The 23,551-nt window shown below is 51.9% G+C and overlaps 1 protein-coding gene across 7 annotated transcripts; it reads right to left on the bottom strand.

Annotated features, from left to right (window-relative positions):
- Positions 1-2,675: 2,675 nt before the first annotated feature.
- On the bottom strand, positions 2,676-22,907 carry Ptch2 (patched 2). Of its 7 annotated transcripts, NM_001108975.2 has the most exons (22): positions 22,508-22,868; positions 21,935-22,127; positions 13,664-13,853; positions 13,490-13,559; positions 13,281-13,372; positions 12,480-12,675; positions 11,281-11,402; positions 10,999-11,146; positions 10,796-10,927; positions 10,551-10,706; positions 10,364-10,456; positions 9,893-10,018; positions 9,693-9,811; positions 9,245-9,593; positions 8,836-9,148; positions 8,601-8,743; positions 8,333-8,513; positions 7,931-8,211; positions 7,684-7,821; positions 3,928-4,070; positions 3,742-3,841; positions 2,777-3,434 (listed from the first exon to the last, which is right to left on the bottom strand). In NM_001108975.2, the coding sequence occupies exons 1-22, from the start codon at positions 22,577-22,579 to the stop codon at positions 3,243-3,245; spliced, it is 3,549 nt and encodes a 1,182-aa protein (NP_001102445.2). In that variant the 5' UTR covers positions 22,580-22,868; the 3' UTR covers positions 2,777-3,242. The 7 variants fall into 7 exon arrangements, 6 of the variants coding, with proteins under 6 accessions (XP_038966391.1, XP_063144185.1, XP_038966394.1 ...); XM_039110463.2 differs by lacking the exon at positions 3,928-4,070 and having other exon boundaries at positions 2,676-3,434; positions 22,508-22,888; XM_063288115.1 differs by lacking the exons at positions 21,935-22,127; positions 22,508-22,868 and adding an exon at positions 18,712-18,863 and having other exon boundaries at positions 2,676-3,434; positions 13,664-18,622.
- Between the last annotated feature and the right edge of the window lie 644 nt (positions 22,908-23,551).

Genomic DNA, 23,551 nt, shown 5'->3' with positions numbered 1-23,551 from the left:
ATTATTTTTGTCCAGAAAGTGTGGGTTTTTTTAAAGGCTATGTTTGGCAGTGGAGGGTAGCCCTAGTGGAGTCTGGAAAGGGACTGGGTTTAATCTAAGGAATAGGGAGCCACGAAAGGGCACTAAGTCAGAGGGTAGAGTACGGTTCGGTGCTACACAAGATGAGATGACTTTACAAGTATGGGACTTCTCACCCCGGGCTAGATGAGGTAAGTGGCCAAGACTGACTGTGCCTGGGGGTTCACCTCTGACTGGACCTGTTCAGTGATCCCAATGACACCTTCATTCTTCAGGACCGCACTGACCAAGCAATCAGGGTAAAAACTTTCAACACAGCTGTGAACAATGTTCCTGAAAGGAACCACACCTTCTGTATGCAAGGCTGATTAAACGATCAGGACCTCATGATGCAGTGAGGTTGGAATGCTCTAAGTCTAGAAGCATTTTATCTTGGGACATCTTTGGCCCCGACAAGAGCCATTTATTGTCCTCTGTACATGACATCACACCTTAATGGCTATTAGGTAAACCTTTTGAAATGTACAAGTTCCCAGTTTCCAACCAACAATGGGGCCAAGAATGCGGCCAGCATCTGAGGCCTGAAGCGGCTCTCTGGTTTGTGGTAACCCTGGCTACCTAATGTTTCCATCGATATGTCATAAAGATTTATTTCCTCTTTTGTTTTTCAAGACTGGTTTCTTGGGCTGGAGAGATGGCTCACTGGTTAAGAGCACTGACTGCTCTTCCAGAGGTCCTGAGATCAATGCCCAGCAGCCACATGGTGGCTCACAACCATCTAATGGGATCTGATGCCCTCTTCTGGTGTGTCTGAAGACAGGAACAGTGTACTTATATATAATACATAAATAAATCTTAAAAAAAAAAAAAAAAGACTGGTTTCTTGGCATAGCTCTGGCTAGCCTGAAACTCTGTAGATCAGGCTAGCCTGGAACTCACAGAGATCAGTTTGCCTCTGCCTCCCCAGTGCTGGGATTAAAGGTGTACACCACATCACCTAGTGTTTTTTTTTTTAGAGGACAATATTTGTGTTGGTGGGACGGCTCAGTAGTTCGAGGCATCTACCACTGAGCCTGATAACCTGATTTCAATCCATAGGCCCCACAAGGTAAGAGCTCGGACTCTGACCTTTGCACTAGAAACATAGCATGTGTGCACCCAACCAATACAGATCAGTACCCATATGCCCACCCCAGACACCAAATAAAATGTAAGAAAACAGCACTTCATGTAGCTAAGGCTAACCCCAAACCCAAGTAGTAGAGGATGACTTCTTCTTTTATTTTTTTTTTCCTGGAGCTGAGGACCGAACCTAGGGCCTTGCGCTTGCTAGGCAAACCCCCAGCCCCTAGAGGATGACTTCTAATCCTACCACGTAAATGCTGGTATTTTCTCACCGTGCCAGCTAATCTTAATTGTTTTAAGGGATTTAGCTGCAGTGTGCTTTGTGTATGTAATGTTTGGTTGGATTATGACTTCCAACCTCTGTGTGGATGAGGTGTGAGGTGACAGTGTGCCTGGGTGGGACCCTTCCTGGTAAGCGGTGGCTGGAACCCAGGGTGTGTGTCCGCCAGGGACAACTGGGGCTCTGACTGTAGCCCAAGGGTGTGCCCAGCTTCTTCCATAGCACTGCACAACAGGGCTGGCCAGCCCTCCGCACCAGCGCTCAACTCAGTGCAGTCGACAACTTTCTGCCTGGGACACTGATGTCGGTTGTCCTGAAAGTTGTTCTGGGCTCTTTCCCCTCACTCCACAAACCTAAAATAGCTCCTTAGGCTCTGCCTTCCCCAGCTCTTCTTCAGCGGGTCCTTTCCATAACCTTCTATTTCACCATGTCTACCTGTTTCTCAAATTTGCCGCTCCCCGATGTGCTGAAGGAGCAGGGAGCTGGGAGGCGGGCAGGACTGGGATCCCATGTGGACAGAATGCTTGCTTCATTTCTGTTTGTAAAAACGCACAGGGCACTGGTCATCGGCAGACAGTGTGTAGGTTGTTGTGTCACAGCAGTCTGCTGTCTCAAACCGACAGACTGAAGCCTTTTCTGTGAGGCCTTCACAGGGGCCGGGCACCTCTGGGAGCCTGAGCTGGAGCTGCGGCCTTTGCTTTGGTTAGAACCTTGGGCTTTGTTGGGCAGAGTCTACGACCCTTGGCCACGGAGCTTTGAGTGCGCTTCCCTAGTTGGTGTGATGAAAGCCAGACGGCCGAGTTGGCAGCTGGGGCGCTTTGGCATCTTGGGCTTGACTGCTTTGGGCTCCACAAGGGTCTGATGCATGCACACCTATCGTCTTTGCCTGCCTCTTGTGCAGGCCTAGAATTCTTGTGCTTCTTGGCAACGAGCATGTTCCTCGGGAACTTGGGTAGACCTCCTTGAGAGAGTCCTATCTTTGTGACAGGGTTCTTGACTTCAGGATTGGTTGTGTGTGGTGTTTTTTGAACTCGGCCATGACTACATGATTCACCTGAGGCTCTCAAAGCACCTCATGGTAAGCATTTATGACCCAATTACCAAGTACTTTCATAAAACTTCAGCATCTGGGGTCATTCCTACCCAGAACTAGACAAACCCAGGTTTCAGGCCCTGACACCCCACAAGGTGTCTGGCTCTGACGCTCTCTCTTCTAAGTCATCTAAAAATAAAACCCTCCAGTCGTTTGAAATGAGTTTGTATAGAATATATTTCACTCTTTAAAAATAGAACTTTGAGCAGTGATAGCATCTATATACAAAAATAAACATCTTCATATAAATAATTTATATGGTAGGAGGGAGGGAGGGGTACAGAGGGCCTCCCTAGGAGTCATCAAGCAATGAAAGGCCAGGGATGGGAGAATGAACTAGGAACCCTCAGGCTTGGTCTACTGAGGTGTCAGTGTGGGACAGGACAGGACAGGGCTGCACTGCAGCCAGAATGTAGCCTTTTGGCCCAACCTGCATACAGACATGAACTCCCGTGAGTTCCTATGTGTGAGGAGGCTCTTGTCTGAGCAGGAGCTGTTCTCTTTGGGGATCAGCTAAGGTTGCAGTAACTGAGTTAGGAGAGGAGACAGATAGCAGCATGTAGCCCTCTGGGGTCCAGCCTGCATTTCATACCTCACCCACTGCTTCCCAGGGACTCTGTGTGGCCCTGTGAGGTCTCTGTGATTCTGATACTCTTCCACTCAGTGGCTAGTCCGGTCCTCTAGAACTGAGGTTGCTAGAGCTGTTGATAAGTTGGCAGCGGCAGACTACGTGGGCTCATCGGAGGCTGGGTGGACGTATGCTCCAGGTAGTGGTGGTGGGTGGAGGGCCACAGTCATGGAGGTAGTCACTCTGGCAAAACTCTGGGGCAGGGTGGGGGACACGCCCCACCTGAGCCCACCCCTCTGTGGGGCTGTGGAGCTTAGGGCCTGTGGACTCTCCTTGTATATCTGGACCACCTGAAAGAGACGCCAGCCCCAAGCCAGGCTCCCTGTCAGATTTCACAGAGCAAGAATTCAAGGCCTGCCAAACCCTCCCTCTGCTCTGGGTCCTAAAAGTTTAAGGCCCGTCCCTTCCCACTGAAGGCTGAGGGGCAGGGGCCCGGCATCTGAGGCAGCCACTTTCAGCTGATGGAGGGCTCTTTTAGGAAAGCCCGACAGAGCTGAGCCCTCTGTTAGCCACTGAAGGTCTTTGGTTATGGGTCTGTCCCTCCCTTGCTTTTCTACCCTGTCCCTTAGGGTGAGGACAGAAGGAGCATTTGGTCACCTGTGGTGGGGGGCCCAGGATGGACAGCAGCACAGGAAGCAGCAGGAGTCCATGGAGCAGGCCCAAGAGTGTCAGCACCGTCAGCACCACGAAGAAGTACCTGGGAGAGAGCAAGGGTCGGTGGTCAGGCCCTGAGGCCACCTGAGGCCAGGGTGGGCAGTCCCCTCTTCCTGAGCTCTCTTGTACCTTATGATGAAGTCAAAGTTAGAACCAGCAAGCATGAGCAGACCCAGCAATGTAGAGACAGCTCCATCAGTCACTGGGGCAAAGGTCTGCTCCAGAGCGCGAGCAGCCCGCAGGTTCCGGCTACCATGGCTGGTCAGGAAGCCCTAGGGAGAGAGTCCTGGAGTTCCTCCTCTGCCAATCACAGTCAGCCATCCAGTGTCCTCGGCGGCTGTTTTTCCATTCTAGGTTGCACCCAGACCTTCCCCTGGGAAGGCGGGACTAACTAGCTTCACTGGGATGGTCTGGAAACACTGAATCCACTTTGGTAACAGGAGAGGTGTCTGGCCACACAGAGCAATGGCAGGTGGGTGTCCATAGTGTTTGGTCAGTAGCTTTGCTGAAGCCCCACTACTCATTCATTAAAGTGCTGCTGTTACTGCTGGGGCAGTGCTGTACACTGTTAATTCCAGCACTCAGAGGATCTCTGTGGGGCTAGCCTGGGCTACCTGGTGAGTTGCCAGGGCTACACAGTGAGACCCTATCTCAAAACAACAAAAGTCAAAGCACTACTGCCTGTGGCAGCTTTTGTGCTATGATGGAAAGATTATGTTGTTTGCAGAGTCTGAACCACTTACTGCCCAGCCTTTTAGACAGAAAATGCACAAGGGGCCAGCAAGAGGGCTCAGTGGATAAGGGTGCCTGCAGTCAAGCCTAATGATCTGAATTTATTTCCAGGATCCACAAACTAGAAGGAGAGAACTGGCTACCACAAGTCCTCCTCGGACCCCTACCCCTCAAAGTTAAGTATAGGTCATAATAAACAATGCATGCAAGCCCCTGGCCAAAGGGGTTGGACAACGTGGTGATGTAACGTCCCAGGGTCTCCAGGGTCTCACTATATAGCCTTGGCTGTTCTGGAACTCACTATACAGATCAGGCTGGTCTTGAACTCACACTGTCTGCCTCTTCCAAAGTGCTAGGATTATAGGCATGTGCTACCATGCCGCCCTCAGGATAACCTTTTCTTTTTTATTAAAGCAGGGTTTCTCTGTGTAACAGCCCTGGCTGTCCTGGAACTCACTCTGTAGACCAGGCGGTGTGCGTCACCACCACCTGGCTAAAACTCTTTGTATTGTTCTGCATGCTGCCCCACTCCCCACCTCAGTGCTGGGGAAAAACATCCAAGCTGTGCCCTTGCCCTATTGGGTGAGCGTTCAACTGCTGACGTACACCTATGATCTCTTACTGTTTGTTTGAGATAGCGTTTCATGTAGCCTAAACTGGTTTCTGGCTTGCTACCCAGCCAGGCTGGCTTCAAACTTGTAATATACCTGTGAATGAGCTCATCCTCCTGCCTCCGCTGACCAAGTCCTGGGATTACAGGTGCATGTCACTATGCCCCATTCATATATTCTTTTGTTTTATTATTTAACATTCCTTTTAGACAAGCTCTTTCAGGTCACTGTGTATACAGCAGTCTGCCTGCATGAATACCTGCAGATCAGAGGAGGGCACCAGAGGATCATGAGCCACCTTGTGGTTGCTGGGAATTGAACTCATGACCTCTGGAAGAGCAGCCAGTGCTCTTAACCACTGAGCCATCTCTCCAGCCCCGTGATCCTTTTATAGCAAAACTATTTAAAAGAATGGTTGGGGGGCTGGGGATTTAGCTCAGTGGTAGAGCGCTTACCTAGGAAGCGCAAGGCCCTGGGTTCGGTCCCCAGCTCCGAAAAAAAAAAAAAAAAAAAAAAATTAAAAAAAAAAAAGAATGGTTGGCTGGTTCCAAGGGATGAGGAAGCAGCCCAGTGTGGTGGTGAACCCAATCAACAGGAGGCAGAGGCAGGAGGACCACAAGTTCAAGGTCATCCTCAGACACACAGGTAGGAGGTCAGCCTAACTTACATTGAGACTGCCTAAGGGAAAAATGTTTCCCATCTTCCCAACTTCCATTATGTCTTTAAACTATTCCAGGCCCTCATTTCTTTTTCTTTTTTTTTTTTAAAGTTTATTTATTGCTCATAGACATTCTTTTAAAATTTATTTATTTTATGTATATAGGTACACTGTAGCTATCCTCAGACACACCAGAAGAGGGCATCAGATCTCATTACAGATGGTTGTGAGCCACCATGTGGTTGCTGGGATTTGAACTCAGGACCTCTGGAAGAACAGTCAGTGCTCTTAACCGCTGAGCCATCTCTCCAGCCCCCTCATTTCTTTTTCACTATAGATATGGCCCTTATTTTTTTTTTCTTAAAGATTTATTCATTTATTATATATAAGTACACTATAGCTGTCTTCAGATACACCAGAAGAGGGCATCGGATCTCTTTACAGATGGTTGTGAGCCACCATGTGGTTGCTGGGATTTGAACTCAGGACCTCTGGAAGAGCAGTCAGGTGCTCTTAACCACTGAGCCATCTCTCCAGCCCCAATATGGCCCTTATTTACTTAGTTATTGTCCATCTAGACTACTTAAGATATAAGTATTCAGGCTAGAGAGATGGCTCAGTGACTGAGAGCACTTGTTGCTCTTGCAGAAGTCCTGGGTTCAAGTCCCAGCACCCACAGGGAGGCTCACAACCATCTGTACTTCTAGTTCTAGGGCATTTTACACCCTCTTCTGATCTCTTTGTGTATTAGACACACACACAGTGCACATATATATACATGCAGGCAAAACACTCACACATATTAAAAACTAAAAATAAAAACAGGGGTTGGGGATTTAGCTCGGCGGTAGAGCGCTTGCCTAGCGAGCGTAAGGCCCTGGGTTTGGTCCCCAGCTCCGAAAAAAAGAAAAAAAACAAAAACAAAAACAAAACAAAACATATAAGTAGGAAACAGTCAACACTTGTTGGAGGAACTGGGCCCCACATGGTTGTGCACTCCTGTAATAACTGGATGCAGGAGGATTGGAAATTAGGAGGCTGGTGCTGGAGAGATGGCTCAGTGGTTTAAGAGCACTGGCTGCTCTTCCAGAGGACCTGGGTTCAATTCCCAGCACCCACATGGCCGCCCACAACTGTCTGGAACTCCAGTTCCAGGGGATCCGATACCTTCACACAGACATATATAGTCAAAATATCAATGCACATAAAAATAAATAAATTGGGGTTGGGGATTTAGCTCAGTGATAGAGCGCTTGCCTAGGAAGCGCAAGGCCCTGGGTTCGGTCCCCAGCTCCGAAAAAAAAAAAAGCAAAAAAAAAAAAAAAATAATAAATCTTAGAAAAAAAACTAAAGGTCACCCTCAACTACGGAGTTTGAGGCCAGCTTGAGCTGCATGAAACTCTGTCTGAATAAGACTGTATTGTCAACTGACTTGCCCCTCTGTGTTTATTTGAGACAGTCTTGCTACCTGCCCTGGACTGGCCTGAATGACTTGAGCCTGAGAAGTTCCTGTCTCTGTGTCTCCTGCACTAGAACTGCCTGGCTGGCGAAGACACTGTTGCTATGCTAGTCTCTCTCACGATGTTTATAGTCTATTTTCTTTCTACGTCTACTAATTTTATGTGTGTGTTTTGCTTGCCTGCACGTCTGAGCACCGTGTGCGTGCCTAATGCAAAGAGATCAGAAGAGGGGGTTGGGTTCCCTGGAACTTGAGTTACAGAGAGTTGTGAACCACCTTGTGGGTGCTGGGGCTTGAACCCAGATCCTCTGTGCCGCCACGCCCAGCTTAAACACTAAACAGTTCCCAGCACACAGAAGGTGATCTCACCACTTTTTTTGCTCAAAACTGATCACCTGACCGTTCCTCCCAGGGCCTATGCTTACCAGAGCCACATGAACCGTGAATTCAACACCGATGCCTACAGAGGCCACGAGGATTACCACGGGGATGGCACTCAGTTTGATGCCCAGGAATCCCATGATACCAAAGAGCTCCACAGTCATCATCGCCAGGACCAGCACCTGCGGAGGGCAGGGATTACCCAGGGCTCCCGGCGGCAGGAGCGCCCATCTGGACAGGGCAGGTTGGGCTGCTGCTGGGGTCTCCCCGCTCCACCCGGCCAACACTCACTATGAGGCCAGCTGTCCACGGGTTGAGTAAGAGCAGAGCACAGACGAGGAAGGTGCAGAGCAGCAAGATGCAGACCGCCAAGAGGAAGCAGCGCCGAAGGCCCAGGTACTGCTCCCAGAAGAGAAAGGGAGAGCCACTGGGGTAGGCGTGCACCCCTGCCTGGCCTGCCTCTGTGCATGCCGCCCGGGCCCCTTCGATGGCTTCCACAAAGTCTGCAGTCTTCTGGAGTCCATGCAACAGGAAGGGGAACTGGGCAAACTCCAAGGGCTGGGCTGCCGGGACTGTGGAAAGGACAGAGGAGCAGAGGGAGGAGATGGAGTGAACGGAACAGTGATGGGGTTGGAGGGTCAGGGCCTGTGTGGGCTGAGGACCAGGATCCAGGCGAGCTCCCCCAGGACTCACTGCGAAGGTTCTCTCCAGTGGTATCGTACTTGTCATGCAGCCATTCCGGAGGTGGGGGGTAGAAGTTGGCCTGAGAGGCTGCTAGGCCCAGGGGGTCGCTGCTCACCCACACGGTTAGCCCCATGTAGAAGAGTTCTGGGGGAATGAGTCCCTCCTTGTCCACCAGTTTCCTTGTGGTCAGCTGTGAAGGCAGAGAAGGTTAAGGGCCTGGGCGTGGGGAGGTCTGGAGCCCACCAGTGTGCCTTGACCAAGTTAGCCCACTCCTTACCTGGTTGAAATCCAGAGGTTCCTGGGCATTCCCGGTTTGGATGAGCAGCTTGTAGGCCAGGGCGCCATCTTCAGAGCCGTTGCGGTAAGAGTTGCGGGTGATGCGCCCAGAAGCCCAGTCTTGGTCAAATGCGGTCTGGATACCTGCAGGCACACGGGATGGACCAGGATGGGACCTACAGCTCTAAAGACCGCGCCGGGCAGCATCTCCACCTGCTGCTCTCTTGGCCGCTTACCCTGTAGCCAGCTGCGGTAGTAGTGCAGCCAGGTGCGGGGGGCCTGGGCCGCAGGTGGGGGGAGCACAGCCTTGAGGGAACTGAAGCGCTGGTGCAGATCAAAGAGGGCGCGTTGGGAGTGGGCGTAGTCAAAGCCACCCTGTGTCACCAGGGCCACCTCGTACAGGGAGAAGTACCTGAGCTGGGCGCTCAGGAAAGCATGTTCCTTAGTGCCCCGAGGGACCACATCTGTCAGGGCCAGCCCATCTTGGACCAAGGTGGCTCCATAGAGGCTCAGACCCAAAAGAGCCCCGAAGAACAGCAACACCAGGGCCTGTGGGGAAATGAGAGCTAAGAGGCCGTCCTCCAGCCCTCTGCCCTCTTTGGAACCAGACACACTGAGCCTCTATCCTGCCCCACCTGGGCTAACCTTGGCTTGTGTCTGGAGCAGTAAAGGCGCAAACTGATAGCGGGCAAAATGGGCGAGAGTCCAGTGGGCACAGAGCAGAGACCTGCAGGACGCCTTTGGCCTCGTCCCCTCCTCCTGACCGAGAAGGTCCCGTGTGGACCCCCCAGGGCTGTAGAGTTCAGAGCCCAGTGGGTCAGAAGTTGGAGACAGCAGGTGGGCTTGAGGAGGCAAAATGGTGACTACGTGCTGGCTGCTGGCTTCGCAGTGGGTAAAAGCTTGCACAGTGGCAGTCAGGTGGGCAATGCCCACTGGTACGGCTCTGTCCCCTAGTTCCTGGGGCAGCATCTGAATGACCTGAGCAGAGCAGGGGCTGGGAGAGTCAGAGAGAGCAGACGGGTTAGAATGCAGGGCAGGGCACAGGCTAGGGTGAGGTCAAGGACAGGAATGGGCGTGCACGAAGGAAGAGTACCTAGAAAAGCAGCAGAGAACGTCGAGGCGCTGGCGGTGGCGCCGGCGCAGGTCGAGGCTGAGGACAGCGGGGAAGACAAGCATTACCGCTGCAAAGTTGCAGCCGACCACTATGGCTGCCTGGGAAGACAGGAGGCTGGATGAAGCACGCTCCGTGCTCCGCGCCCACCCCAGCCCACCTGTCCATTTGTGACCCCTCACCTGCAGGGAGAAAGCCCGCAGCGCAGGGATGGGAACCAGAACAGCCATGAAGAAGGCGACCATGTTGTTGATGGACGTGAGTGCCACACTGGTGCCGGTGCGTCGCAAACACTCACCCATGCGCTCCTGCCAGGACAGAGCAGGGACAAACCCTCAGGCCACAGAGGGCGATGGGACTTCAAGGCAGAGTTAGGGGAGGCCCAGGAACTCGGCGGAAGTGCAATTCTGACGCCACAGCAGTCAACATTTGTGAGGTACCATGGATGGGCATCTGCTGTTCTAAGCACCCATCCTGAATTACATCACTGGTCTTATATCAACCCTTGGGACACGAGCACTGTTATCACGACACCTACATCTATGAGTGCTCAGAAGGGTTAATGAGGCAATCAGACAGGATTAATCAAACCAAGAGGCTCTTCACCGCTTTGACTAACTCTGGATGGGCCCAAGCTGGGGGATGATGCTTACTGGGAGAGGAGTGTTGGGTGGGGCCTTTGTGAATGCATGTGCCAGCAGGAAGATGTCATCCACACCGATGCCCAGAGCTAAGAAGGGCAGTACCTGGAAGGGCAGAGCAGGGAATCAAACATCTGGAGGGACTGTGTGGCTTGGAGATGGCCCTGAAGGCTGCCCCCTTCCCCTGGTCCTGGTTTACCTGAGTAGTGGCAGCATTGAAAGTGATGCCAAGTAGGGCACAAAGCCCAAGACCTGAGGCCACCGCCAGGGCCACGAGCAACACCCCAGCAAGACCGACGGCACCCTGGGACTGGGCGCAGTCCCACCGTAGCATTGTTATGCAGGCATAGGCCAGCTGTGAGGAGAGAGGACATGATTTCAGAAAGGGATTTCTGGGGGCGAAACTTGCTGGAAGGGAAGCAAGGTTGCTGGATGCAGACCCACCATGAGCAGATAGCCTCCTACCACACGGGTGGCACTGACTTCCGAGAACGCCTGCAGGATGTCATCCAGGGTGGTGGAGGAGAAAGCATGGATCTGCTGGGATGCGTTGGCTGGCAGAGCCTCCTGGGCTAGCTGAAGAGTCGGGGTGAGTGTGAGGGGCGGGAGGGGCCGTGGAACCCTCCTTTGACCTTGCCCATACTGACCTGCACAAAGCGCCTCTGCCAGGCCTGCAGCACCATGCTGGCCTGCTCCTCACTCCAGCCGATGTCATGTGTCTGGTAGTCGCCCCGGAAGTGCTCATACAGCTGACGGGGGCTCATCAGCAGGAAGGTGCTCTGGAAGGCCTCCGCCCTGTTAGGGTGTGCGAGGGGGAGTCAGACATTGCCTGGACACTCAGTGTGGGTTTGTGGGGTGCCTCTTCCAGAGCTGCTTAGCATTACAGTGAATTCCCAGGCCCCCTCACCAAGTCCCAGGGGAGGCCCGACCTCAGCAGCTGTCCTTGGAGATCTCTGGCTGTGCCCCCCAGTAGCAGTTCCTCCTGCCAGTGCATGAACTTGTGGGAGAAGCCATGGCAGCCCCCACTCAGCTCCTGAGCCACATTGGGAGCCTAGAGTGGAACAGAAAGGGGTCTGTAAGTCTTCAGAATTTAAAAGTTATGTTTGTGTGTGTGTGTGTGTGTGAGAGACAGACAGACAGAGAGGCAGAGAGATTGAAAGTGTGTGTGTATGTGCATGTGTGTATGTGTGAGAGAGACAGAGAGATTAAAAGTGTGTGTGAGTCTGAGTGAACCTAAACCTGGCTAAGCCCTAGGCTTGTACCTCCAGGACCCATGCCTGACATGGAACTCAGTGGGCCCGACTCTATTCCCCTGTGTCCTCTGCCTACTGCAAGAGCTAGTGTTCTACAGGGGCCACAGGCGAAATCGCAGGCCTGGGAATGGGCTGCAGGAAGGAAACACGACTGCAGCTCACAACTGCCTGCAGCTCCAGGGTCTGACACATCCACAGGGTCTTCTGGCATCCACAGGCACCCATATATGCATATAGGTCACACACAGACACACAGACACATGCTCAAATAAATCTTAAGAACAAACAGAATTGAAAGCAGAAATGTAGGCTTTAGTCCTGGCATTAGGAAGACGGCAGCAGGTGGGTCTCTGTGAGTTCAAAGCCAGTCTACTCTACTCAGAGTAGGTTCCAGGCCAGTCAGGGCTGGATAGTGAGACCCTGTGTTGTCTCCACCCCCAACAAACAAACTGTATAACAACAAAGAAAAAAAAGAACAAAATCAAATACTGAAAAACAACAGGGCTGGAGAGAAGGCTCCGTGGGTGGTGAGGAGCATCAGCCACCCTTCCAAGGGAGCTGTGCTCAGTTCCCAGCCCGAACGAATGTGAGGCTGCTCACAAATGTCTGACACTCCACTTCCAGAGGACCCAGCACTTCGATGTCCTCAGGCGCCTGCACTCACTCGCTCGTTCAGGCACACAGCTACATCTAATTAAAAAAAAAAAGTGATTCGTGTGCCACTTGAAGGTTCTTCAGAAGTGAATGAGAGTGGAACTCTGTGTGTGTGTGTGTGTGTGTGTGTGTGTGTGTGTGTGTGTGTGTGTGTGTACACAGGTAAGAGAGAAGGATGGGAAGCCATCTTTTCTGGCAGACCTGTCTAGGAACCAACCCACCTGCCTGCTGTGACGGTTGGGAGCACTAGGTGGACAGTGGGGGTCATCAGGGTCCAGACAGGGTCGCCCCACATAGGCCTGGCCCACCTGTGCCTTGTCTAGCAGCTCCCGGAAGCCCTCCAGAGAGGCAAAGGGGCCCAGCTCCTCTAGGAGCTGCTGGGGATCCAGGTTGGTCCACTGGATATCAGGGCGGCCCCTGGGGAAAGCCTGTGGTTAATGGAGGTCAAAGCACAACGCCTGCCTGCCCCAGAGCTGCAGCCCCTGCCTCACTCCAAGCAAGATCCGTCCTTCCCTAAGGAGAGCGTGCGTGCAAGGCTCAGCTTGCCTCAGCTGCTGGGCTGCTCCCGAACACCAGGCTGCTGCTTCGAGCTTTGGACACTTGGAATGGGTGTGCCTAATATGTGGATGGGTCTGGAAAAGCTGCACCAGTCACACTAAGATATCTACCTTTGGCTCTAACCTATAACCAGACACACACCTGCATCTAACAGGCTTTCTTTTTAGTCCAAGCAGCAAGTTAGATGACAGTTGGCTAATGTGAGCAGAAAAGTCTCAGACAGATCTTTGCCTGAGGATCTATGTGTTCTGTTTAAATCACACAGGTCCCCTTCCCTCCGGAGGTGAGGAGAGGCAGGTGGGAAGCCTTGGGCTGCCCAGGCTCTCTCTGATCCTGTCCTGGGAGGCAGTCAGGACTTGGCGAATCTCCTTTTCATTCATGCCCCCACACCTCTCCTTTCTGTGGGGGAGTCCCTGGCAGGAGATGAAACGGGCGGGCGAAGGGGCGGCTGGGGCAGCACTCACGGCAAGTAGGCAGAACCCCCTTGGAGTTTGGCTCCTTCCCAGAAGCAGTCAAGCGGGGTGAGGATCACACAGGGAAACAGCTTCTCAATCATCTGCCAGGGACACCCCAGGTGACATCAGTCCTGCTTCTAGAATACCCTCTGCAATCCTTCCAACACCCCCACCCTGTGGAGCCTCAGCCAGCACTTGGGAGGAGCCTGGGTACTTACCCGCTCGATCATTCCATTTTCAATAAGGGGAACCCCTGATTTGTAGCAGATTTTGTTCAAATCCCAGGACCTGTAATGACCAGGGCACAGGTGATCAGCAGAAGAGGGACCCTCATTCTACAACTTCCGCAGCACTGGTCATGCCTGGCCACCCAGGGTCTCCAGTGGACTTACTTCCCATAAAGTGAGACTTGTACTTTACTGGCGGTGAGGGCTGCCTGGAGGTGAAAGCCAAGCGCCTCGGGGGTGAGGATGTTTGCCCCCTCCTGGCGTGCAGTCTGAATCAACATCTGGGAGGTGTAGGCAGCCTCCTCCCCCAGCTTCTCTTTGGTGTAATGCAGCTCCTGGCTCACCCTGCTGCCCACTGCCAGAGCAAAGAGAAAACAGGTTGGGGAAAGGGCAGGTAAACCAGAGGTCTGGGAAATGGGGTCCCAACCTCTGAGGGAAATGCTGAGGAGAAGTCTCTGCCTTGCCCCCCACCCCCACCCCTGCAATCTCCTTCTCCTCTTAGGGAAGTGGAGGAGCCACAGCTCTGGAACTCTGTGGCTGGGGTTCAAGGCAAAGGCTTGAACACACGAATAGGTTAAGTCAGTGCTACAGTGTTTGCACAGGACGTGCAGGGCCCTCAGCTCAATCCCCCAACATCAAAAGGAAAATATCAGTGAGATGGGCTTGCAGGGTTATAGGACCTTCCAGGTTAGGTACCCTCGGACCCTCTCTGCTTAGCTGGGCAGGACAAAGAAGGGGCCACAGGGGCCTGTGGGGAGGGTTTACTAAAAATCCCGTCTACAGGCTGATTCTGGTCAGGCTGCTGTGTGCAGTGATGGTAGCACCCTGGACCGATGTTCTGCAGCCCATGGGCAAGGGGGAGGGGATGGCCTTCAGTGTGACGCTTCCTGCCACCAGGGCAAGATGCCTAGGCAGGGATGAAATCAAGGAGACTGGCAAGCTCCAGATCCTTCCCCAGCCTCACTGAGATGAGGGCCAGGAGGCAGGAGGCCTACCTTCGAGTTCTCTTTTTTTTTTTTTTTTTCTGGAGCTGGGGACCGAACCCAGGGCCTTGCGCTTCCAAGGCAAGCGCTCTACCACTGAGCTAAATCCCCAACCCCTACCTTCGAGTTCTCAATCCCAGTGTCCCTCACATTTTACTTCATGTTAGTCATGGAGTCACATGAGAAAGGGGGGGGGGATTTTTGTTGTTTTTGTCTTTCAAGTCAGGGTTTCTCTGTGTAACTGCCTCGGCTCTCCTGGAACTCGATTTCTTTTGAACTCTCAGCGATCCACCTGCCTCTGCCTCCCACAGGCTGGAACTAAAGGCATGAGCCGTCACACCTGGCCAGGAAGGAACATTTTGGGGGATAGCACTTATGACTCGGAGGTGGGTAAGTGTCACATCGGGGACACTGTGGATTTGGTCTGCTCTCAGACTCCGTCCCGCTCCTTGCCTGGAGGCTTTCTTGTCGGCTACTATCATCCCCAGGATCCAGTCCTGAGATCTCACCTTCACCTGCTCCCGCTTTTTATCACTCTGCAGCCCTGGCTGGTCTAGAACTCACTGCATAGCCAATATGGTCTCAAACCGGGGACAATCCTACTTCTATTTCCCAAGTGCTGGGATTACAGGTGTGTGCCACCCTTCCCAAGTGGATGAACCCTTTCCCAAGATCACTGGCTTTCCTCAACCCCTGGTAACGTCCCAGTTCAGATTTCCAGGCATCCTCAGCCCTTTGGGCTCCCTCACGAACTGTTCCCGCACAGCCACACTGCTTTCCCACAGTTCTCCTGCTCCGCCCGCCCTGCCCTAGCCGGTAGAGCAGTATTCATTCCACCACGGCGGGATTGGTGGCTGCCACAGAGAAGGAAGGAGGGAAGGGCAGAGAGAGCTCCCCTGTAAGGATGGACATGGGGGCATGAGAGGAAGGAGGAAGAAACCCGGAGAGACATGCTAAGAAAGCCAGAGTAAGAAACACAGTTCACTTAAAACACACTGTCGAGACTAAAGAATCCTCCGGCTAAAATGTGGACAGAGAAAGTCAAACATCAGCTGGCAAGGCTGATGACCGATACCAAGACAGAGAGAACACACTGTACAAGGGAGGAGGCCATGTGGTCAGGGACTGGAACGAAGCTATCTTCAGGCCTCACCCCAGGCCCTGCTTCTGATAGGCTGTGTCTAGACAAACGACTCTCTCTGAGCCTCAGTTCTCAACTTTATTTATTTTAAAATATTAAAACTACTTTTACAGTTTATTTTCTGTGTATAAGTGTTTTGTCTGCATGTAAGTATGTGTGAAAGGTACGTGTCTGGTGCTCTTGGAGGCTAGGTGAGGGCGTTTCAGATGGCTGTGAGCCACCATGTGAGTGCTGGGAATTGAACCTGGGTCTCTGTAGGAGCAGCCAGTGCTCTTTACTACCAAGCTACCTCTCCAGGCCAATTTACTAATCTTTAAAGTGAGACTGAGTGTGGTGGCTCATTCCTGTGACCTCAGCACTTCAAAAGCTGAGGCAGGGCCACTAATGTTGAATTTCATGGGCTTACACAGCCTGGTTATACAATTAGCCCCTGTCCCAAAAACCAGACTAACCAACCAATCGATCAAACAAACAGATAGTGTCCACCTTGGTTGTATTAGGATAAAGGCAGGCAGGGGTGGAGAGATGGCTGGGTGGTTAAGAGCACTGGCTGCGTTTCCACAGAACCCAAGTTCTATTCTCAGCAGCCACATGTCAGCTCACAACTATCTGTAACTCATGTTTCAGGGGATCTGACATCCTCGCACAGACATACATGCAGGCAAAACACCAATATACATAAAATAAAAAGAAATAAATCATTAAAAAAAGAAAAAGGGACAAAGGCAAGCAAAAGACCTAGGAACTGCCTGGCACTATAAGTAAGACATGGAATTGTAACCAGGAGTTGCCAGGAGAGAAATGACATGTTAGAACATGGAGGGAAACTGGGAGAGAGGAAAGACAGCTGGGGAAGACTGGGGTTGGGGAGATGGAGGACGGTTGGGAGGGGGAGAGACAGACAATGATGACATCTGCTGAGGAGGGCTGTCCCTTCACAAAAAGGGGCATAATTGGTTAAAACAGCATAGACGCTACCTCTGAGGTAACAGCACATGCCAGGCAAGTGCCCTGTCCTAAGGTGCATCTCCTTAGCCCCCTGTGCTTTTCTTCTTAAAGAGAGGGTCTCATACAGCCCAGGCTGGCCTTGAACTTGCTATGCAGTTGAGGATGATGCTGAACTAGTAATCTGCCTGCCTCCTGCAGAGATAGGGAATTGAACCCAGGGCTTTCTGAACTCTAGAAAAGCACTCTACCAACTGAGCTATCTTCATCTCGGCTTCCTGACCCTTCCTCTTCCTCTTCCTCTTCCTCTTGTTTGTTTTTGCAATGGGGCTTCACATAGCCCAGGCTGGCCTCAGTACTGGACTGAGTACTTTCTATGTGGCTGAGACTAGTACTTAAGTAGCTGAGGTAGGAGTGCTGTGAGTTTAAGGCCAACTTGACCTACTGTGGAGATGCTGTTTGAATCATAAAGCAGCAGAGGATTATTATTTACTAAGTTAATAGAAAATTTAAAGTTGACAGCACGGCAGGGTCACAGAGGTCCCCCATGGAGTGTGACTTGGTACACTATCTCAGTACCAATGCTTACAAGCACCTGTGAAGGCCCAAGAGCTATGACAGAGTCAGGCCTTGTGACCAGAACAGGAATCATGGTAGGTTCTGAACAGAGCCTCGATGACCTGGTGTTTTCATTTCTGACAAGCCAGTAAGAGCCGGCCCATGAATTAGGAGAGGGGCTTCAGGATCCAGTGCTCTGCACTCTTAGAGGTTTGGGGTGTTGACAGCGTTAAGAGAGAGCTAAGGGGCTGGAGAGTTGGCACAGCAGGTAAGGCACCGGCTGTTCTTTTAGAGGAGTGGGTTTGATTACCAGCACCTACACAGTGGCCCACAGATATCCTTAACGCCATCTTCAGGCGATCTGTTATCGTTTTCTAGCCTCTTCAGGCACTTGGCAAACATATGGTGCACAGACATACACGGAGACAAACACCCACGCACATAAAAAAACAAAAGAGCGAGCCAGGCAAGGGCAGTAACTATGTCAAAGAAGCCAGACTGTGGAGGCCTGGAGCCTGTGCTCAGGGCTCACTCACGAGTCCGAGCCTTCAAAGGATCTGATAGGAAGCAAAGGACAGGAAGGCCCCAAGCTGGAACTGACTTGGCCAGATTTGTATGTACCCCAGGGGGCGATGTGGAAGCAGATTTGAAGGCAAAGCTAATTGTTTCCTTAGCCTCTTTGCTAGCTGACTGATTTCACTGGCCATCCTCAGAAAGGCCGGTGATTACGGACACCTGGGCTCCTCTCTACCGCCACAGGGTGAAGCCACATTTTCCATGGGGCCAATCATAGAATCACACTGCACTTGGCTAAGTGAAGAATTTACCAGTAATATATTCTCGACAAGTAGAACAGAGAGGAAATTGGATGGAAGGCTTCTCATCCCCCCTCCCCCACCAATTTATTCTGTCTGTCTGTCTGTCCATCCATCCATGCATTTAAGTATTTAGTATTGAACGTAGGCCCATGGCATGCTTGCTAGGTTAGCACACTACCAGTATAGTTTTGTCCTTTTTTTTTTTTTTTTTTTTTTTGGTTCTTTTTTTCGGAGCTGGGGACCGAACCCAGGTATAGTTTTGTCCTTTAAAAAGTACTTTTTTTTTTTTTTCTTTTTTTTTCGGAGCTGGGGACCGAACCCAGGGCCTTGCGGTTGCTAAGCAAGCGCTCTACCACTGAGCCAAATCCCCAACCCCAAAAAGTACTTTTTTTTAATGTGTGTGTATGTATGCCTGTGTTTCTGTTTACCTGTGCATGTGTGCCAGTACATGTGCCCGAGCCTGTGTGTATACCTGTGCATATGCGCCGTGCGTGTCTGTGAAGGTCAGAGGTTGATGTCAGGTGTCTTCCCCATCACTATTTTTTGAGACCAGTTCTTTCAGTGAACCTGGATCTTACCACTTTTGCCTTATCGGCTTGCCAGCGAGGTGCAGGATCCACTCGTGTCCACTCTGCCCTCCTCCCTGTGTGCTGGAGTTAGAGACATGCGCTCCGCCCCTCTGCAGAGGTGTTGGGAATTCACAGTCCAATCCCACAAGCTTGAGCAGCAAGCACTCACCCACTGAGTACCCCTCCCCAGCCCTAGTACCTTAATGTTGAGACACCATTTCATTAAGCTGTCAAGACTGGTCTTGAACTCACTCTGCAGCCCACTGGAATAAAGCCTGAGGCCAAAAGTCTCATGTGCCGTGGACAGAGGAGAATGTGGGTCCCGGCTGATGTCCTTGGTCTGACAGATAAATCACCCCAGAACTGTCTATTGCCAAATCTCTGGTTACAAGAATAAGGCCCCAGCCTCTTCCTTCCTGTTTTATGAACCCCCTTTCTTTCTCTTTCATGTGGCTACAAGACTCCAGATATATAATTACTAGTGTTCTGGGGAAGTCTAAAAGGGCCTCAACAACGGCACCATCACAGGGCGGACGGGATGTTTGGCTGTGAGAGACATGAAAGATGAGGAACCCAGGAGACCGGCTCCTGGGGACTGAGCGTGGGGCAGCTGTGGGCTCCACCAACAGGTGGGCGGTGATTCCTGCCTTCCACAAGCAGCTGCCCACTCCTTACCTTCAATTCATCGTGCATGCTATCACTGTCGTTCACAGAACTATCTGTGTGTGTGCAGGTGTGCATGCCTGTGTCCACATGAAGATGGTGTCCTCTATCTCCTCGAAGCTGGGTTTTATGTTTTCTCAGCTAGACCTGAAGCCAACAAATCCCAGAGATCCTCCTGTGGGGTGCACATGCACGAGTGTGCGTGTACATGTGCGTGTGTGTGTGTGTGTGTGTGTGTGTGTGTGTGTGTGTGTGTGTGTGTAGACTCTGGTCCTTGAGACTGCACAGCAAATTCTCCTAACTACGATGGCGTCTTTGCAGTCCCTCCACCTTCTCTTTCGGAGACAAGGTTCCTGCCTGAGCTGGAGCCCACGGGTTCAGTTAGATTAGCCTCCAATTCAGAGTTCTCTGGCCTCTGCCTCTGGAGTTCTGGGTGCCCCACCACTGCCCGGCAAGCCTCTTGGTTTTAAGTTGATCAGGGTAGTGGTGTTTGAACCCTAACCTCCAACCAAAAAAACAAAAAACAACAACAAAAACCACATCACATTTACAGCCAAGCAGGCTCATGATCTCTGTTAATCCAGGTCCTGCTTCTTCTACTTCCAGTCCTAGCAGAAACGGAAAACAAAAATGTCTCTTCCGCTCTCAGTTCCATCAATCAACTTCTCATTGTGCGGGGCATTAAATGAGAGAAAATAGAGAAAAGATCAAGGAGACGGCCGCTTTCAGACAGTGACTGTACTAATCTCACAGGGAGACCACTGCAGGAGGATCCAAGTCAAGGTCGCCTGGGTGACACAGGAAGGCCATGTCTCAAAGAGACCAACTCCTACCCTCTTAGATACCTTCCTCATGACTGCAAAAACACAGCCAGGAGGGCAGGAGAGAGGGGAGCAAACTCGGACATCCACGCAGTGTTTAATTGGAGAAGATCTGGGGAATGCAGAAAGAGGAAGGGCAGGGCATGGGAGGGAGACTCACTCTATTGTGGCAGGATATTCAGAAGTCATTTGGGACCACCCAAGCAGCAGCGGTTTGTGTGGGGGTATGCATATGTGCGTGCGCGCACATGTGCGTGTGTCCCGATGCTGGGGGCAGGCTGGCAGGCAGGGAGAAACATCTGCTCTGGACCCTAGGGCTGTCTTAAGAGTGTGAATGCTTAGACTCTGCAGAGGCTGGGGGTAGGGTAGAGATGGGGTGTGGGAGCCCAAGATGTAGGAAGGTTCCAAGAAACATCTGCTCTGTATCCTAGGACTTGCCAGCATTTGAAATAACTTCAGGGTGTGAGACTGCGACCTGGGACCTGCCTTGGGTCCAGGCCAGGCCTGGGGAGGTCTGGGGAGCACACAAATGCAGATTTCCCAGAGAAGAACAACACAGTTGAATGTGCCTTTGTCAAACGGCAGCCACATGAAACCAGGCACCGGGAAAGAGAGGCACGCTCAAATCCTGAATTGTGTAATACTTCCACTAGGAAGTGAGGATTTGGTCTCGCTTGACCCTGAATATTGCCTCAAAGTCTATGCTAGCTCTCCATTAAGTGGCTGCAGGGGCCTGCGTGCCTGAGCCATCTACTCAGAAGCCTGGTCAGATGGTTTGTTCAAGGTTTCCTTTTCTTCCCACACTTTCTCTCATTTTCTCATTCTCTCTCTCTCTCTCTCTCTCTCTCTCTGGATTTTTTTTTTTTTTTTTTTTTGGTTCTTTTTTTCGGAGCTGGGGACCGAACCCAGGGCCTTGCGCTTCCTAGGTAAGCGCTCTACCACTGAGCTAAATCCCCAGCCCCTCTCTCTGTATTTTTGAGACAGGGTTTGGTTTTGTTTTTCCTGCAGGCTGTCCTGGAACTCTCTCTGTAGACCAGGCTGGCCTCAAACTCAGAGATCCACCTGCCTCTGCCTCCTAAGTGCCAGGACTAAAGATTAAAGGTGTGCATCACCACCACCACCGCCACCACTGCCACCACCACCACCACCACCCTCTAACTTTCCTTTTCACTCTTGCTTCTCCCCCATCCCGCTCCCTCCCCACAGCATCAGGGAATCAAACTTAGCTAGGGTTTTGGGTATGCTCAGCAAGCAGTCTCCCATGCTACCCAGCTACATTCCCACCAATCTTCCTTCTGTCTGTCTGTCTGTCTCTCAGACAGGCTGTTGTTAAATTTGTAGACTGAAAAAATTCTCTTGCCTCAACCCCTTGAGTACCTAGAATCACAATGCTAACTCCTGAGTTTGCTGGTCAGAGCCGTCTCTCCCTGCCTTCTCATCTCTCCCTACCTTCTGGTATACAACACAATATCACTTGGCTTTGTTTTGTGTGGAACTTACCCCACACACATTTTACTTCTCTCGGATACTGAAAAACAATACAGCTTGTTCCATTCGTAAACTCTGATATACAATTTCAAAAACCCCTAGCTATAAACGATAAACAGACACATAATCAAAGATAGACATTCCACAAGCTTTTACCCTCTAGAGTTGTTCAGTTATGGGTGAGAGACATAGGGTACGAGATACAGTACCCTATGGACACAGTAGAGGGTAAAGACTTGTCTAGGGTGCACAGTGCCCTGGGCTCCCTCCACAGCACTGAGGGAGATTGGGAGCGATGTTGGCATTCTCCAGCACGCCCAGACTCACAGGCTCTGAACGGGAAATGCGCCTCTAGATTTCTGACCAGGCCTGCTGGGGTCCTGTGGCCAGCTCCTCATCCTGACCTTGTCACACACACCAAAGCAGCTATGGCCGGCGTCGGTCACTCACCTTCTACCCAGAGCTGTTCTAGGTCTGTCTCAATTACAGCCACTCGGAGACCCAGTGCCAGAGCCCCCAAAGCCACCAGTCCTAGGAAGAGCACTTTGCCGCAGTGTTTCTGGATCCTGCACCCCAGGGAGAAGAGTAGACCTTGGAAGTAAGCACGAAGCCAGAGAGGAGCCTGCAGGCTCCCAGCTAGGATCTGAGATGGAAAGAGAAGGAAGGGTCAGCCAGCTGTCAGAAGAACTTGCCCTTCTCTCCCTCTGTCAATCCTGCTTTCCCGACTTCTGGATGCAGAGCAGGAAAACAGCTACAGATCAAGGTTTCAAAAGTGGAAGGCTTAACTCTCTTCAGTACACCTGAGAGTTCCGAGTCACCAACACACACTAGCTGTCAGACATACTATTTTCATTGGCCAGATAATAGGAAATAAACTAACATATCGCTTGCTAGCTCTCGCTTGTCTTCACAGATCCATAACACTTGACCTGCAAACATCACACACCCTACAGCAGATAGATGTTCAAGTGACATTTAAGTCACAAACACAGCCCCGCTTCTTCTAGCTTATCCTCTACTTACTTGAGGTGCGGAGGACCGAGCTGGAGGTGTGTAGCTGGGAGGCAGCTCTCCAAGGGACAGTGGCCGAACCATGCTGGTGAGGATGGGGGCGAGCGCCCCCAACCTGCGTTATCTGAGCGCTGCCATAGGCTGGCTTGGCCCTTGTGCCGCCCGGTTTCACCTGGGAATTCGTAAGGGCGGTGAACGTGCGGTCGTGGGTGAGACGCGGGTGCAGATGCACAGGAGTAGCCCGGAGCAACGGTGCTGGGTGGTGGCCCTAAGCCCCTCTGGATCGGTGGGCCGTGGTCTAAAGTGGGCTCCACGTGTGGGTAGACCCGCCGGGCTGTGAAGCACCTCACAGCTCAAGGTGGCGACTGTGGATTTCGGGAAGCAGCAGGAGCCTCAGAAAAAAAGGAGCGGGCCGGGGTGACGCCCTCCCATTGGCTGAGGGAGCCGCAAATTACCCGCTGCCTTGCAGCCGGATCCGTTGCTAGGTAACGGCGCCGCAGGGGGCGGGGCAGGAGACCACCCAGGCAGGGCCACCCCTTGCCTCGCCTCCCCGGCTCGCCTGCCCGCCCACGGGGGCCCTGAGGGGAAGAGAAGGGAGGGCGATCCTGGAGGCGCTAGTCGTTGGCCAAGTCTAAGTCAGGATGCTGAGAAAGGGAGTCTGCTGGTCCCCTTAGGGCCACCCTTTCTTTCTGACCCAGCGCAACCCCAAAGACCTCCTTTCCAGTCTCTCCATGCAGGCCAGACTCATCGCTCTAAAATGCAAATCTCACGGTTGCTCCAAAGCCCAGAGCTCTGCATCATCCAGCTATAACTAAAGTGTTTTTCCCTCCTAAGTGCCTCACACCCACTCAGTTGCCTTCCAGTCCTGAATTGCCCTCAGTAATTTCCTAAGTTTACATGTTCTTGCCTTTGTACATGTTGGGGCCCCTTTGTCTTGGCAGATAACCTTTAAGACTGTACTTGAATCAATCAGCCCAAACTTTTGGAAGCCTTGGCGGATAATTGCTTTTTTTTCCTTTGTGGTTCTTACTAACAGTTTGTGTACTGTATTTTTAA

This window comes from Rattus norvegicus, chromosome 5, assembly GCF_036323735.1.
Source record: "Rattus norvegicus strain BN/NHsdMcwi chromosome 5, GRCr8, whole genome shotgun sequence".
Taxonomy (NCBI): domain Eukaryota; kingdom Metazoa; phylum Chordata; class Mammalia; order Rodentia; family Muridae; genus Rattus; species Rattus norvegicus.
This window is presented reverse-complemented; position numbering and strand designations above follow the sequence as displayed.